At 34.3% G+C, this 18,119-nt stretch overlaps 1 protein-coding gene across 1 annotated transcript in view; it reads right to left on the bottom strand.

The window, feature by feature from the left end:
- Positions 1 to 1,585: 1,585 nt before the first annotated feature.
- LOC150110366 (uncharacterized) overlaps positions 1,586 to 18,119 on the bottom strand; it is a 98,182-nt gene continuing 81,648 nt past the window's right edge. Inside the window, exons 5-7 of the mRNA XM_090396727.1 lie at positions 17,566 to 17,688; positions 12,405 to 12,586; positions 1,586 to 1,748 (exon numbers count right to left, since the gene is read on the bottom strand). Of these exons, the coding sequence (XP_090252853.1) occupies positions 1,586 to 1,748; positions 12,405 to 12,586; positions 17,566 to 17,688 (468 nt within the window). The remainder of the gene's footprint in view (positions 1,749 to 12,404; positions 12,587 to 17,565; positions 17,689 to 18,119) is intronic.

The following is an 18,119-nucleotide window of genomic DNA, read 5'->3' on the forward strand; positions in this document are numbered from 1 at the left end:
TTTTGTTTTTTTTAATCTCTCGAAACAGGCAAACCGACCCAAAGAGCACACATAATTTACAGACAGAACAAACTGGCTTCATAGCCTTATTTTCTTCGCCGTAAATCCAAAACAATATCAACCCGAATGATTCCCTCTCCATACTTACTATATCAATGTTTAATACTTACATAATCAGTAAGATCTAATTACTGTTAGAAAAGAATGTTTTTTTTTTACCATATTTATTATTTATTTATTCATTTATTATTTTTTTGCAATCATTTTGTTTTTCATTTGCTCAAATCATTAAGGTACCAAGTAAGTTAAAATTTGAAAATAAGAGTTTATTCAACAAAGCATCTATTACCAATATAATCTTCATAAATTTTTAATTTAAAAATTGGTAGAATATGCTTTGAGACGAAATATTCACATGTCTGGAGTACTGCAATAGATTTTGTTATTGTTAATCAACATGCGAGAAACTCTGCTTTCATTTCATGAAGTATTCGTCATCATGATCATTATTTCCCCTCCCTGACATCTTACCAGTTTTAGGTGTCATTTTATCACCTCTTAAACATGATTCTTAATCACCTACTGGGTGCTTTACATATTTTATTAGAAATGTAGTCCGGTTTTTCTATAATCACTGGAGGCAATAAAAAAAAACACCATTTCCGCGATGTCTGCGAGGTTTTTCCTTGACCTATTTATTAGCAGTTTTCTTTTTTGGATAGTTATATGGCGGTCGGAATTAATTATACAATTTTATAATCTTCAGTCGGTGTGAAAGAAGAATTTCTTTCCGGATAAAACTGCTGTCAACCAGTTACTTCCATGACTCATTCATTGATATCTTTTCTTTTGCTATTACATTCGCAAGGCTACATAACTTCTGAGGACAGCACCAACATTTAAATGTTAACAGCCAAGGTTGAGTCGAGATGAAAACAGTCATTATCACCTTATATGTGCAAAAACTTGCACGCAAGTTGAGTGAGCTACATAGCATCGATCTTTCACGTTTTGTACATTATCTCATTGCAAATATGCAATTAAGACATTCCTTCTACTCCACTAACGATTAGTAATTGAGTTCGACGAAAACTTGCGTTAACTACCATGCCTCAAAACTATTGAACCGAACATGTAATCAAGAATGCTGAGGAAAAACAGAACTGTTTGCAGTAAATACACCAATTAAAATTTACGATTAAGTTACTTTCTTAATTAACAAAACATTGAATAATGGTGCTAAGGTGCAGGTACGTGTTTGCAGATTATATTCCGGGCGCACGTGATCTTGTAACATTGCTTTAAAATCATTAAAAGCTTACAATTCTTCTTTAAAGGGAAAAACACAAGATATAAAATCTCACCGCTTGCAATTTTTACGTTCAGCATCCTTCCACACGAAAAAAAAAAAAAAAAAAAAAAAAAGGAATGTTTTCCTGCGGTGTTGTTTACATTTTTTCCCCTTTATATGTTAAAAGATCTCCAGAATTTTACTGATTAAGGAAGAGAAAAACGGTATTTGACTGTCGACTCTTTGAGTCGATTTTAAGAATGACTTTAAGAGATTAAAAAAAAAAAATCGTTCTTACCTTTCTGCGTCGCGTACTTTATTCCTCTGTTCCAAGAAGTCGTTCATAATTTCATCTCTTTCAATCGCACGATGCAAATCCTGAAATTGAATCCTCAGTTTACTGAGAATTTCAGTAATATGCTCTTTGTGCATCTGAATCTTATCTCTTACTTTCGACCTAAATAAATAAATAAAGAATAAGAAACTTATAATTCAGACATTGAATGGAAATCATCTTGAAGAGCGTATGCACGTAATTTTAATCTATAAGACCAACGAGTATAGCGTCAGAGTGCTATAATGAATAACTAATAAATAAATAAATAAACAAACAATAATGAAAAAATAACAGCTACTTTTCCTTTCTATTCATTTATTTCTGGCTTAAATAATTGAGATTTGAGTATTTTTTCTCTTTGAACTGCTGTGAATGTATATATACTTGTAAAATTTAAGGAAATAATACATTTTCTATAATCCCGCGTTTTTCTGCTTGTATTTAATGATGTGATACAAATAAGATTCTCAGGTCTACTATTTTTGTGATTCTCATATGGTAAACCAACGATACACTGATACTGTGGATGGGCTACGTTTTTCGTTATTTTTTATTATTTTTGTATTTATTTTGAACATAATTCGGAAAAATTCTGTTGTATAGGCCGAAGATGGAACTTTTTCAAGCCACTTCGGGGCTCCGTTAAGCGGGACAATGTTCTCACACCGGATGATGAAATTCCTTTTTCACCTAAAAACATTTACAGATGACCATGTCTGTCTGGGTTCCACTTGCCAAGCAGGCCGTCACAAACCATTTAAGTCATTTTTCTTATTTTAATACTGTATTAATATTTGTCTGCATGCATCACTTATGAAAAGGAACTGCGAAAGCAGATTTTTCTATACTCATGAACTAGTATATTAGTTAGCAACCCATGATTCTTTTACCACATATCCTCTTTCTCCTTGCTAGCACTCCGCAATCCCTGGTCGTTAGACATTCGTAAATTTTTCTTCTTACTTATTTATCCGTGTTTCAACTGAAAAATATGACTAAGAAAATGTATGACAGCTGGCAGTACTGGTCTCCAATATGTATTTATTTTGGGGATCTCACATGAGGTGACAAAAATCATCTACCACATTATCGGGCTTATTTGACAACCGTTAGAATATTACGCTTATTTTATATAAAAAAAATAAATAAAAATTAGTATTATATTTATTCTCTTAGTTTTTGATTTAACATGTAATTTAGGTTTTTAGATTGGTATATATGTTTAGCTGCCATAGCGCAATTGGAAGAATAGCGGAACATTGAGCCCTTCGATAGTAAAAGACCTGGCTTCAATTCTCGTCGTGACGAGGAGAATCCTTATATGAGCTTTTTTAGTTGAAGGTGAGTTAGCTGATCTCATAGTGGTAGCATGGTTTTTCATCCTGCGTACAGACAAATCGGCCTTCAGATCACACGCAATTTATAGACAAAAATACTGTTGCTGGTGATGATGAGCGATAAATGGTGCTGATGGTAATAGTGTCGTAGTTGGATAATTAAGTTGTAGCGGAGAGGATGAGATGTATTTAGCGAAGTAGAGTAGTGTGCCCTCCCAAGATGAGTCGTTGGACTACCTGGAGATGTCACGTAATAATAATAATAATAATATGGTCATTCCTGCTCCATACGATAAAACTACGTTTTATCGTATGGAGCAGGAATGACATACCATTAAATCCATACGATATGGATTTAATAGTATGGGCAATAACACGTTTAATACTGCCTTAAATAACTCCAACCATTAATACAGTTTCATAATAGCGAAAATCGCCGAACAAAATTTTATAGTTAGATCAATTATGAACGAATTTCACAGCAAAAGGCTCAACTGAATTTTTTTTTACTCCAGTGGACATATCCTAATCGTATCATATCAAGTTTCTTCCATATTGCGAAAATAAACTTTCGTAAGATGATATGGAAATTCTCTAGCACTATTACTACTTTTAAATGTTATTCGCTCAATAAACCTTAATTATAATTCTAACCAGGTATCCAGGTCTTTAATTTCAAATATATATATATGCAGAATGGATATCGTTAACATATGCACTTATGTAGAAAGACAATAACACATTTCCTAGCTTACACATCATTTAGCTAACCACTGTAAATCTTATTTAATAACACTATACCGAATATCTAGTAACACTGATTTTCGCTTTTGTGGATAGCAGGAAGAAAGCCCTCAGAAATTGTTCAAGACATTTACAAACCGATGCATCTCTGAGTCCAATCATTTGTGAAGGAGGTGCAGTTTCATTACTTTAAATAAATGAGAAATAGAAGAATACCAATATAGATACTGGCTACTAGAAATACCAAATGGTTCCTATTAGCTTTGAAATTATTCCATGAATTTGCAATCTACAGTCCCTTGTCATATGCAAACATCTAATGTCAGTACAAAATAGGCATGTACATCAAACAGTATATTCATTATCCAAATCTCGAACATCTTCAGCGATTTTCTATAATACAGACAATACGAACATTAGTTTATGTCACTTTTTCTAATTATGTTTTCTGCTCAAGAAGGATTGTTAATTGATTGATCTGAACGCTTTTAAATTATTTCTCTTCCATTTCACAATAATTCTACACCTTTTATAATGTCACTAATAATTCATGCAATACTATAAGGATATTTAAATGTCTGAGGACGTTTATTTTTAGTTATTAAATATCAACCGCAAAATACGTTACGTTTACATCCTAAAACTAATTCAACTAAATATGATTAGATGTGCGAAGTTCTTGGCGATGGAAGAATGGCGCTTGAGAATTCTTATTCTCCAAGTAAGCCTTCAAATGGTTAATTCAGTTCAAAAATGCAAATTCATGGAATAATTTCAAAGCTAATAGGAACTATTTGGTATTCCTAGTAGCCAATATCTATACAGATTTAACATAACTATTATTATACCCCAAATTTGCGGTAGTTCTCTTGCTGTTTTACATAAATGTACTGATGTGATACACTGATTCAGTCAGAATTCAACAGATCATCCATTAGACAAACAGACAAAAGAAACAGCATTTAATTTCATATGCTAGTATAAACAGAATGTATGGAACTCTGCACGAGATATAACTCTCTATATATGAAATAATTCAGTTAGTGCTGAATTAATCTACAGAGAATATGTTGCTGAAATGAGATGTGAATGCTTATTTAAACAAGCTGCAGAGTTGGAGAAAATGTGTGTCATAGTGAAATCAACCATATTTGAAGTGAAAACAGATGGCCTCATTATTATATTATATCCATTATCGTCATTATTGTTTTCATCATTCCTTATTCTGTATGCTTTGCCATATCTATAACTATATTTATCCATGTTGTCCAGGAAACTTTAATATTTCAATCTTTCATAACGACAAATTTGCGAATCGTGGTCATATAATTTTCCCAAAGTATCGATCTTAGTGTATAAAATATATTCATATGTTTTTTTTTTTAATTTAAATATTATTTATTTATATTAGTTTGTACTTTATATTATTTATAATATTGGCATTAATTATCTTGATTTCATTTATGAAATGCATCGTCTTTCTAAGAGTTGCTCCCTGTGTAGTCCAGGTTTGTTTTAATTTACTTGGAAGTTGCCATTTTCTTATAATTAATAATAATCTGAGGAACTTACAGATCCTTAAGGTAAATGATCTGACCTAAGGGTCTGTAAGTTCTTATGCACGTGGTTCTTATGCACTAGAATTGGTTTTGTAACCATAATTTTTGGATAAGGTGGTTAATTCCTGAGAATCTAAATTCTCATAGGAATATTCTCATAGGTAAGGAATATTTATAAGAAATAAATAGGTTTATTCAACTGAAAGTGAGTTATCTGGGATTTTTTTTAAAAAAAATCCTGGTTTTATCATTTCATAAACAGTAAAACAGACTTGGTCAAGAAACAGTTTTAAATATTAATACACGTTATATTAACGTATATTAATATATATGTTATTAATTTCAGACAATACATTGGGCCAGTATGAAGTTCATGATTACAGGGAGATAGCTGCGTACCTTCAAGATAAAAATCTAGCGGTGGCGTACTCAGTAAGGAATGACCTGGACGTTGAAACGTGGTAAGTAGAATCTGGATTAGTAGGGGGGGGGTCTGAGCAGCTAAACCTGAATCTGGGACTTGGACAAGAAGTGGATGGAGTCGTCCTGGTGGTTGGTTGGTATTTTACTAACCAAGTGACCGCCACCAGTGTATTCTTTGTGAACTGCAGTAGTACTGTCCCAGTTGAATCAATATCTTTATTTTTGCTCTGCATCTAGTACTATGATTAATGATCCTTTTATATGAAATTGAAAAATCATCTGTTTCATGTCTTTGTTTTCTCCTTCTTCTTTAATTTATTCTATTTTTCTTCCTGGGTAACTACTTTTGCATTTTCTCGGATATTTAAAAAGCAGGCAAATCGAAACAGTCAGAAAATTTTAAATGAAAATTTAAAAAATGCAATGCATCACGTTGCCATTGTTATTCGAACTATTATACTTTATCTCCTACAGGCCATTAAGATTATTAAAAGCAGTCATGATACATTTGGTAACAGCAGTGATAGTGGGCAGTGTAAATGCAAATAGTATCGGTTAGTATATTGTGCTGGTCCAGTTTGCCCAACGGATAGGTGACTATCCGTTAGGCAAACTAATGTTCTACCAAGAGGATAGGCCCTCAATGCGAAATAGATTTTTGTGGAATACCTTTACATTATCGAAAATGAAAAAGTACCATGCTACATATTGGAGGCCCAAATTGGCTTGGCTTGGAAAAAGTTCTATATTTGGTCTCTAGAGCAGAGTTTTCGGATTATCTTAACTAGAACCCGATCAAGTAATAATGTGCTATAGGTTTACAAATTTTCGTGCATGAAATTGGTATTAAAAAAGTATTACCCCGAAATAATTAATACCATGAAACGAGTTTATTTGTGTTTTCAAATGAATGTATTCTCCTGCCAGTTTGTTTTGTTTTGTTTTGTTTTGCAGGGAATTGTCCCCCTCCATAGCAAATAAATGCAAACAACTAAAAATTCTTACTGCTCCGATATGAGAGTGGCACACTTTCGAAAACTTCGCAACAGTTTCTGAGATTGAGATCTTCGATGCCTGTCCAGGATGTAAGAAACCTGTATAAAGGCTTTTCAAGTGAAGAGAAGTTAGTCGATCTCATATGGAGGATTTGTCTTTCGGAAATTTGAATTTTTCATTCCACAAATCACATCGAGCGCATTATTCCTGCGCTTAACAGATATAATACACGGGGCTCAGCTTGAATTTCTTCGGCGTTAATTCCTACCACTATTCCTTCGTATAAGTCTTTACAAATGTTTCTCACATTCTAGATGGGGATTTTAACTCAGGAATTCTTGTTTTAAGGTGAATTTGTGTGTTAAAGCATTAAATAATTTTTGAGTTGAATCTTGTGTTTGCTTGATTTCTTTCATTGCATAGCTCATTAAAATAGTTCGAATTTTAGCGGGAACCCTAAATGTATAATAAGGAGAATTTCGGCCTGAATTATTTGATGACAATGTTGTGCTAACTGATGGATGATTTCACAACGTTGCTTATGCAAATTAGAACATAGAGTGGCGCAATTAAAAATAAATTTCCTCTGTGTTCGAATGGGGAGTCGGTCAACAGCTAGAATATACATCGGAGTAGAACATAGGATCCAACAAAATGGCGCAGCTGAAAGGATGTTGATTCACTAGTATTAATTAAGACATTAAGTTTTTTTATATTTAGCTTAAGAGGAACTAATTCCTAAGACTTTAGTAGTAAAGTTAAGTGAATCACGGTGAGTTGGTTGTGGAACAAATCAGGCAAAGAATTGTATTTTGAATAGTTTTTAAATTTGAAGTTGTGAGAATTAAAGTAGTAATTGATAATCCAATATGGATCTTGTATCTAGCATGGGAATGAAGGACAGTGAATTCTTCAGAACTGTAAACCCCCAACAAGTATTTCCTCAATTTTCAGGAGAGGAATCAGACAATGTGCTATCCTTTTTTTTTCTTTTGTGGAGAAACTTAAAGAGGTAGAAAATTGGACTGACTTTCAATTATTAATATTGCTACGAAATAAATTGATTGGTAAGGCAAAGACATTTCTGTATTCATCTCCCATACGTAAGGAAACATTAGAGTACAAAAAATTTAAAGACGAACTAATCTCTAAATTCTCGTATACTAAGTGCTACCATCAAACCCTTAGAGAGCTCCATGAATATAGGCAAAGTGAAAAACCTCACCTGAATTGGATTACATTCCAACAATTTCGACTGGGATTACATGAAAAATTAAGAGAAGTCATTTACAAGAAAAAGGCCGTCAGTCTAGAAGGATGCTATAGTATGGCCAAGGAAAGAGAGAAAATATTAGAAGAAATGGAACAAATATGCTCCATGAAACAATCACTTATGCAGGACTGTGATGCTCAGCTCCTACCCTTCTCAATTCTTGAATACTTTTCATACTGTAAAAAAAGGGAAATATGAATGAGGAAGTTAACACAGGTGCCTCTACCACCTCGAATAACAAACCGTATTCACTAAACTACGATTCCCATAGAATGCAAAACGTAACAATGGCGGAAGAGAATGGTAGATTACCATAATCTCTTGTACAAGGCCTAATTGGGAAGATTCCATGCGATATTCTTCTAGATACTGGTGATCACATATCAGTTATTTCTAACTCCATGGTAAATAAACTTGTTGATGATTTTTCTGACACCATCATCCTAATTCAGAAACCAGTAAAAATCATTGGAATCGCTAAAGTTGAACTGATTGCCACAAGAAAAATATCTCCTAAATTTTCCATACCTTGTTTTCCAGTGGAGTTCTCGCATGAACTCATTATCCTTCCAGAAATTGCTGACACAAATAACCAGATCATACTAGGACTTGATTTCCTGGAGAAAAATGAATTCATGTGTAATTTTGCCTCCGGAACCATTTCCTTGTGTGGGATGGGTTATCAACCGATGTATGATAAAGGGAATAAAAGGGGAGATTGAAACCTTGAACTCTGAAGACGGATTGAGTGATGAGAAAAGGAAATTGTTACACGAAGCTATCAATTTGGCAGAGTTAAAGACCGATAGAGTAGAAATAAAGAAATTCATTCAATCGATTTTCCAAAATTATCCCCAAACATTCACTGGAAGATATTAATTCATTACCCTGTACAGACAAGGTAGAACATTCCATCCAAATCACTGCAGATTCGCCTGTGTACATTAAGCAGTACAAAATCCCCCTTAAATATCTAGACAGACTTCAAATCCTTTTAAATGATTATGAAAGAGCTGGGATTATAGAAAAGTCTAATTCCAGATGGAATAGCCCCTTTTTGTCAGTAGAAAAGCCTGATGGAAGCCTGAGATTTATATTAGATCTACGTGAGATTAATATGGTCACGAAGCCCATTGATTTCCCTCTCTGTAACATAGAAGAACTTCTGACTAGTTTAGAGGGAGCAAAGTACTTTCTAAATTGGACCTGAACTCTGGCTATTTTCAGATACCTCTTAGAAAGGAGAACAGACAGCTTTTTGCCTTCACCACTCGTTGGCAAAAATACCAACTCTGTCGACTTCCTTAAGGGGCCAGAAACTCAGCTATGAGTTTTCAGTGTCTGATGAACACTGTACTCTCAGACATGTTGGGAAAGGGAGTCATGTGTGTCCAAGATGACCTATTAATCTACACCCCAGACCTAACATCACATAAAAAAATCTTAGATAATGAGCTGAACAGACTGAACATGTCACATTTATCGTTGAAGTGCTCAAAATGTAAACTCTTCATGAAAAAGGGGTTGAATACCTAGGACATGTTGTCAGTGAAGCTGGAATAGTCCCCCACTCAAGAAAACATCTCTGCCATTCTTAGGGCGAAAGTTCCCACCTCAGTGAGATAAGTTCGAAGGTACTTGGGAATGGTAAACTTCTATAGAAAATTCATTCCCAATTGTTCTCAAATAATGGAACCCATTATCAAGTTAACTAAAAAGGGGAAAAATTCCTTTGGGGAAAGGAACAGGAATCCTCCCATAAATCCTTCAATTTAGCATTAACCAGATCTCCTGTCCTCTCTCATCCCACACTCGGAAAACTTTTCTATCTTGCAGTAGTACCTCGAATGACACCACTGCAGCTGTAATAGAACAAAAGAAGGAAGGAGAAATTAGACCCATTGCATTCTTGAGTTGAAAATTATCTACATCAGAAAGAAATTACTCAGTTATTGAAAAAGAAACACTAGCTATTGTACATACCTTAAGAAAATTCAGATATATGTTGCTAGGACAAAATTTTTTTGAGATCTGACCATAAACGTCTAATCTTCTTATCCACAATGAAGGATAAAAACAAAGAATTATTCGGTGGGCCTTAGCGTTACAAGAATTCCAAGTACAGATAAGCTATATTCCTGGAAAACTTAATGTGGTTGCTGACTACCTATCCAGAGCTTCAGATGATAGAGTAGATGAAGGCACCAGTGCAAAGAGAGAGATAATGAACTTGATAGCTAAAGCAGATGGGGGAGAAGAAAACAGGAGCAAAATCCCACACCTTCAGAATTGGAACAAATTCTCCATTATAGATGCATAAAGACAAGACCCAACATGGGGGGGGATATCAACGAATCAAGAAAGGGGAGAGAATCTTACAGGAACACTCTTTTATGCACTCCTTATTCTTGGATAATGATGGCCTCCTGTTAGCAAAACAGGATATCACTGGAAATTGGAAAAACAAAATAGTAGTTACTGCTGTCATGATTCCTTGGGTATTGCATACTTTTCATGATGCTGATCTAGCGGGTCACCAAGGTTTCTTTCGGAAATGGGGTAGAATAAGAAACAGATATGTGTGGAAAGGAATGAGACGAGACGTTGAGAACTATGTGTCTTCATGCCATCTGTGTCAAAGAAAATCAAGTTACGGTGGAAAGGCTCCTCTTCAACCTTTCCGTATTCCTAGTCGCCCATTTAAAGCTATAGCCATGGACATCATAGGTCCGCTCCCAACTAGTTCTAAAGGAAACAAGTATATACTTGTTGTAATTGACATGTTTTCTAGGTTTCCAGAAGCCACAGCTATGAAGGATCAGACATCAGACTGCACAAACAGTGGCAAACAAATTGTTTGAGATGATAATTTCAAGATATGGAACCCCCCCCCCCCCCAAACACTCCTCACTGATCAAGGCTCAAACGTCACAGCTAAAGTCATCTTCAGTTATGTAGATTGTTGAAATTAAGAAATCTTTTCACTACTCCCATCACCCCCAGGGAAACGGAATGTGTGAGAGGATGAACCGTACCCTGAAACAAACTCTATCCAAACTTGCTAATAATATTGAACGATAGCTTGTTCAGAGTGAAATTGTATTTGGAATCTTCGATAATAAGAAGAGTAGAAATTATATGCATAAATTCTAATCATAAATGATATACTCAGCTGAGTGAATTACTAATGTCTTAAATAGAACTTATTCATTCTTAAATTGTATTATCCCTTCTAGAAATTCTTGTTTTAATGTAAATTTTTGTGTTAAAGCATTAAATAATTTTTGAGTTGAATCCTGTGTTTGCCTGATTTCTTTCATTGCACTGCTCATTAAAATAGTTCGAATTTTAGCGGGAACCCTAAATGTATAATAAGGAGAATTTCGGCCTGAATTTTTTGATGACAATGTTGTGCTAACTGATGGATGATTTCACAACGTTGCTTATGCAAATTAGAACATAGAGTGGCGCAGTTAACAATAAATTTTCTCTGTGTTCGAATGGGGAGTCAGTCAACAGCTAGAATATACATCGGAGTAGAACGGAGGATCCAACAAACTAACATTTTCTTGAGGTCGCTACGAAACTGCTAATACGCAGGTTAATAGTACTAAGTGCAATATACTTGCTCTGTTTCGGAAGTTTCGTGTACTCAACATTAAAATAAAATAAAAATAAATAAAAATTTAGCTCATACACACAGCACTTATTCGCTATAGGCCTTGCGACCTCTCGTGTGTGGAAGTGATATATAAAAACAAACATTAAATGGATGATAAACTAACGTAATATTTACTGCACATGATTTCCAGCCTAATATCCAGCCATTATTCTGCTAAGATATATTCCTTCAAAGAAAACAGAATGAAATTGAATGTTTAAATTTAGGTACAACAGTAAGGCATATGATGCGATTCGCGTCATATTAAAGTAGAGAGTCGGCTCTAAAATGCCATTCAAGTTCAAAGCGTTATTAATAATTAAAAAAAATAGTGACGTTGGGTTTAGCAGAATCATTTCCCAAAATTGAAGCCTGAGATAATTTTTAAACTTAATTTTTTTTTTTTTTTGAGCAACGGCCTTTGTAGAGACAGATTTAGTCCATTTTTATCCGTTTCACTATTTTTCGCATATGCCTAAATAAATAAATATTAATACTCGCCATTTGGTTTTTTGATTCTATGCAAAGCTAGTGAGTCTTCTCAGATATACAATGATGATCAGCAGTATCCTAGTATTGTTCATTAAGCAAGGAACAGTTTCATTATTACAATGAAAACCATTGTAGTGATGTTTGTTAAAACAAAACAAGTGAGTTAATTTCATATGAAAGATTAAAACGCTTAGAAAAAAAAATGTTATAGAAGAATTTCGTAATTTAAAATAAACTTCTCGATATCGTTTCACTTAGAAAATATTGTGATTTTATGATAACGAAAAGTACCTGTCTTCATACAGATCGTTGACTTCTCGAAGAATTGCAGCCAATTGTTTAATATCGCTCCTCCAGTTCTTCCTTGACAAATAATATGAATCAGTGAAGATAGAACGTATCTTTAGCAAATGATCAATCGATTCTCTCAAATAGGTGTTTTCAGTTTGGATTTTGCCGTATATTCCATGAGCCTACGAAAAGAAATTAGAAAGAAAAGAAATAGGAGATTATTTACTTAGTTCTGATCAGCATCTATAGAGTGTGTTAATTTACGAAATAATAGTTTCTGAAATAATTTTAGCCCACTTTTTTAATATTAAATACTCCAATGTTTATCATTAAAACTGAATATAAAACATGCAGAAAGTTAAAATCAATATTTTGGCAAATGACACCTCCTCAAAATCATATTATAACAGGAACAACAAATGAAACGATCAGTTTTATAATGACAATATCAATTCAGCAGTTGAAAACGAAACATCTTAAAAGATGAAATCAGAATACAATAATAAGCGTATAAAGGAGAGAGAAAATGAAATTACTACGCAGTTCGAAATTCACATGTTACATGATAAAGACAGAAAACCGCTATGAAACTTTGATACAACTACATGAAAATGTGGAATCAATAGCAATGTGTAGCTAAAAGGTAATGTAAAACGTATCATGCGCTTCAAATTATACTATGCGTAAATTATCGTGAGTGATAATAGTACATTTGGGACTACTTACTATACAAATGAAGGAAATCCAATTACAACAATAGTGTGCACAAAGATGCAACATTTGAACAGAAAATTATAATAAAGGATGAGGCTGTGCAAATAATGACAAATCTTGACAAAGGCGCACGCACGCACGCACACACACACACACACACGCACACACACACACACACACACACACACACACACACACACACACACACACACACACACACACACACACACACACACCAAGCACGCACGCACGCACGCACGCGCGCGCGCACACACGCACGCACACACACACACACACACACACACACACACACACACACACACACACACACACACACACACACACACACACACACACACACACAGCGACAGAGAGAGAGAGAGAGAGAGAGAGAGAAGTAAAATGATATTGGAGACAAAAATAAAATGACACATGAGAATATATCAATAGAGATTTTCACATTAAATTTCATCTTTCCGAATTCCGTGTAGGATGCGAGGAACCTTAATTAGGGCCTTTACCACTAAAGGTGAATTTGCTGGCCTCATGATTTTTCCTCTCAGGAAAATTCAAGTTCAAGAATGTGAAAAAAAAAGTTCTTTTTTTAATTAAGATGTCTCTTATAACTTCATTAAATCACAATTGGCAATAAAACCTGTTTGTAGGCAATAAAATTAGCTACGTGATCCTTTCTACAAATCATTATAATAAATTGCATTTAACGCTAATGTTGCGCTCCGCCATCATTTAGTAGCCAAGTGACGTGCCCAGCGAACGTTGTCAGTGAGTAAAATTAAAATCTTAATAGCGCCTTCAGGCTGACTAACAGACGAAAAATTACTTAAATTAATTAATTAACCATACAACTGTTTTCTTTAAATTACGTAGTTTATATTCCCATTATATTCATGCTAAGCAATACACATTATATGTTCTACAGGGTGTTCGGGATAAATTTGACAGTTTCGTAAGGAAAAAGAAAATCTTCTTTGTATCTATTAAATTTAATGAATTGACAAAAAAACATTACAGGCAGAGTTAATTACAATACTATCAACAAGATTTACTCAAAATAACCACCATTAGCATCGATCACAGCTTCAATTCTGCTTCGGAACCTCGAACAAGCCGATGCTACAGTCTCCCTGGGAAGGGCCGCAAAAACCGTTTTAATTTTATCCATTAACTGGGCTTTTGTATTACTGGAAGTGCGATTGGTGTCTTTTTCAACTGCGCCCCATACAAAATAATCCATGGGGTTAAGGTCTGGGGAGTTTGGAGGCCAAACATTTGGACTGGTGAAGTCGTAGAAATTTTCAGACAACCATTTTTGACTTTTCCCAGAGGTGTGGCAAGGGGCCGAATCCTGCTGCCATACATACGGCCTACCATTGGCTACCCTTGTTATCCAGGGCTTGACTACAGTTAGCAACTCCACGAACAAAGCCCGAATTCCAATGCCAGGGTTCTTCAACACCTGTTCCTGCAGATTTGCGAGGAATTCTGCTGTACGAACGCAATCAGATCGTCTGCTAGGGATCTTTCTTCTTGCTACATCCTCGTAGTCACCATTGCAAGTCTCTAGTTCATGCCTGATTGTTTTTACTGTATTCAGGGAGCATTGGGCAGCAGTCGTAATATCCTTATTTTGATGGCGGGCACGAATCATCATGATACAAGTTATTCTCTTCCATGATTCAGGTGGGTTCCAGCTATCCATCCTTTCTGACATCTTGTATATGAATGAAGAAGGGTCCAAACTTTTAAATGAAGAGAAGTGTGTGTTAATACATGTAACTTACGGAAAAATATAATTAATTATAAATATGTCAAATTTATCCCGAACACCCTGTATGTCAGATCCGTAGATTTAAATTATCTCTGATTATATCGACCATTTATTTTAAACGCAAAAAGAGTAAAGTTAAATGATGACATTTATACAATCCTATGGTCAGAATTGCAATCCTAGAAATGCTCGTAGTACGAAATAAAGAGAAAACACAAAAAGTCCAACGCAATGTGAGTGTATTTTATTAGTCTATTTTCAAGGTTTCACCATCAGACAATACCGTTGAGACATTTTGGTTCTTCTTGGTTGTAGGTAGAAACTCATGATGCGCTGGGAGCGACGTGTACTATTTTGTCATTTTTTATTTTTTTAATGGGGAACACATCCAAGAGATGTTAGTCAACCTATAGCACACTAGTACCATGGGATAAAAAGTAACTTGTTCGCATTTACCTCGAAGAGCTGTAAATTGAATTCCTTAGGAAACACATAGGACTGCTGACTGCTCTAGAGGGCAGCAGTGGAAGGGATGAACGAAGAGGAGGAGGAGGAGAAATTTGTTCTGTGAGTTTGGAGATGCACTTTGATGGAGTGTTGATTAGTTGTTGCATGCGTTTGAACAGATTTGACCGAGAGTAAAGTAGAAGTATTTGTAGAAGATGCAAACAGCAGTAATTGAGCACCTATGTGAAAGTGAGCGAAGCGTATTAGTGAGAGAGGGGGAGTTATTAGTCAGTCTGATCATCTTTTTCTGCACAGTCTATTATCTTTAGAGAGCTCTTAGGGGGAATCACTCCAGATGTAAGAACACTATTCAGTTGTCGGACGGATTTGTGATTTGTATAAAGTTAGGTGTTTTTTAGCGTTAAGGTAAAGCCTCGAGAAAAAAAACAAAACCTGATATTTTGTAGGAAGAGGAGGGAATATTTGTAATACGTTTGTGCTAAGAGAGATTTGAGGTTAGTGTTAACCCAAGAAGATAGTACTAATCATGCATAGGGATTTGGGTGTTGTCAAAGGATTCTGTTTTTTTGTGGGAAATAAGATAGAGCTGTTTTCCTAGCATTGAAACTGAAAAGATTATATCACTTCCAGGATAAAGTAGACACGCTGTGCAGTTTTATGGCGAATGTCATTTTCTTTTCAAGAGGCCATTATTTCATCTTAAAAATCATCATGTGCGAAAACTTATTTTTAAATAAAACGTGAAGTCGAAGTATGGCAAACTCACAATTCTCGTCTAAACCCTACATCTTTTGTAGGATAAGTTCGAGAATTCTAGGTGACATTTCCTGTAGAGGATCTTTTCACTGACAGAATTAAAACCTATAATTAAAAAAGGACTCTATATAAGAAATTGTAAAATATTTCTGCTGTAAAAACATAATTGCGGAAAAAACATACCATATGGGTACATGTCTACGTCACATTGTACGCCTACGTCACATTAGGACTGTGTGCGCATTGATTAGTCAGAATTTCATTACGTGATCAGTCAGGAAACAGTATTACAGTTTTTAACTCTATTAACACTGTTTAGAGGTGCAGCTTAGATTTCGTCTCCAATAATTCTGATTTATAACAGACTAAGATTTTGTTATTTTTTTTAAGAAATTAAAATTTTTCTTAAATTAAAAATATGAGGTCAGTAATTCCGGTATTGTCTCCGTTTATCACACGCTAGCAGGGTACATTATTCAGAACTGCACTCTCTCTCTCTCTCTCTCTCTCTCTCTCTCTCTCTCTCTCTCTCACACACACACACACACACACACACACACACATGACAGATAATGTACATTACAAAATCCACCTTTTATCTTCTAAATTAGGGTGTAAGTCAACTACTTTTGAAGTAATTATTTTCTTGAAATACCTCAGAAAAAAAATGAAATATAGAAGCCATTATTAGTCAAACTTTTCTTCATTTTTATTTATTTAAAATAAATATTTTAATGATTATTTACAGTATTTATTTAAAATATTAAATGTATAAAAATTATTCAAATTTGTATGATGTTAGTGCAATAATATACATTTTAAAAATTGTTAAACAATCAACGCTAATGTTTTATTCCGTCAATTATTTATTTGTGCAAGGTAGACATTTGTATTACTGAAAGAAAACGATGTTAACATCATCAGTGATTTTATTTCTTGATGTGAACCGATTTTAAATAAATTGATATGATAAATTGGCAACACCAATCTTAGAAATGTCAGTAGCATTCGTAAAATGTTGAATTAAAACAATGATCTTTGTTTCATTTATTACAAGCTTTTCATAAATATTCAGAAGGATATTTTCGGTGTACTATGCATAGAAAAATGAAACAACGTTTGTTGCGCCAAGTCACTGATTTACAATATTAACGAATATGTAGATGACTAGAATCGAACCTATAACAGTTTTTCGTCTAGTACTAAGAACAAAGAGAGTTTGCACACAAGACTTACACAGGTACTATCAAGAAATAAATAAATAAAAGTACTAATTATTACGAATTCGAAAAGCAAACCCTTTGGCTAACTGATATAAGGAGGAACTGAATATTTCGAAGAATCACTAGAGCTGAATATTCCGAACAAGAACCGCATCAAGAAATACTATTTTACGATAAATATTCTGGTAAAATTATATCTTGAAATTCTTACGTGCTCCAAACGTCCTTCCATTATGATGGTTTTTTTATTTGCTGTTGTTGTTGGATGAGCCTTTCTTGTAACCCGTACATATTCCTGTCTTTTCTTATTCAAACCACGATAGGTAGCCATTATCTAAAGAAAGAGTTTCAAGTTCAAAAATATCATCATATATTTATTTATTTGCAAAACATTCGATAAATCACATTTTTCTGTTGTTAATATTTTCATTTTCATAACATTTTTGCGATCAATTAAGCAAAATGGATCACATAGACATGTTATCTTCATTATTAAAAAAGGAATGTGAATTGTATGAACTATGCGGTGACTAATTCGTCTTGCTAATTTCAATCGACAATCCGCCTTTATCGGTTTATAGTTATTCCTTTGAACAGGAACAAGAACAATATTTATGAATAATAACGGATCCCTTAAAGGGCAACTAGTTTTCATGACTTAATTACTATATTTTAAGTCTAGGTCTTGTCACCAAACCTAGCAGATTTTACGCTGAGGATCCCTGCAATAATGTCATAATCATATAGTATTTAATCCAGGAAAAG

Source organism: Typopeltis vanoorti, chromosome 1, assembly GCF_054136105.1.
Source record: "Typopeltis vanoorti isolate ZY-2024b chromosome 1, IOZ_Tvanoo_1.0, whole genome shotgun sequence".
Classification (NCBI taxonomy): Eukaryota; Metazoa; Arthropoda; class Arachnida; order Uropygi; family Thelyphonidae; genus Typopeltis; species Typopeltis vanoorti.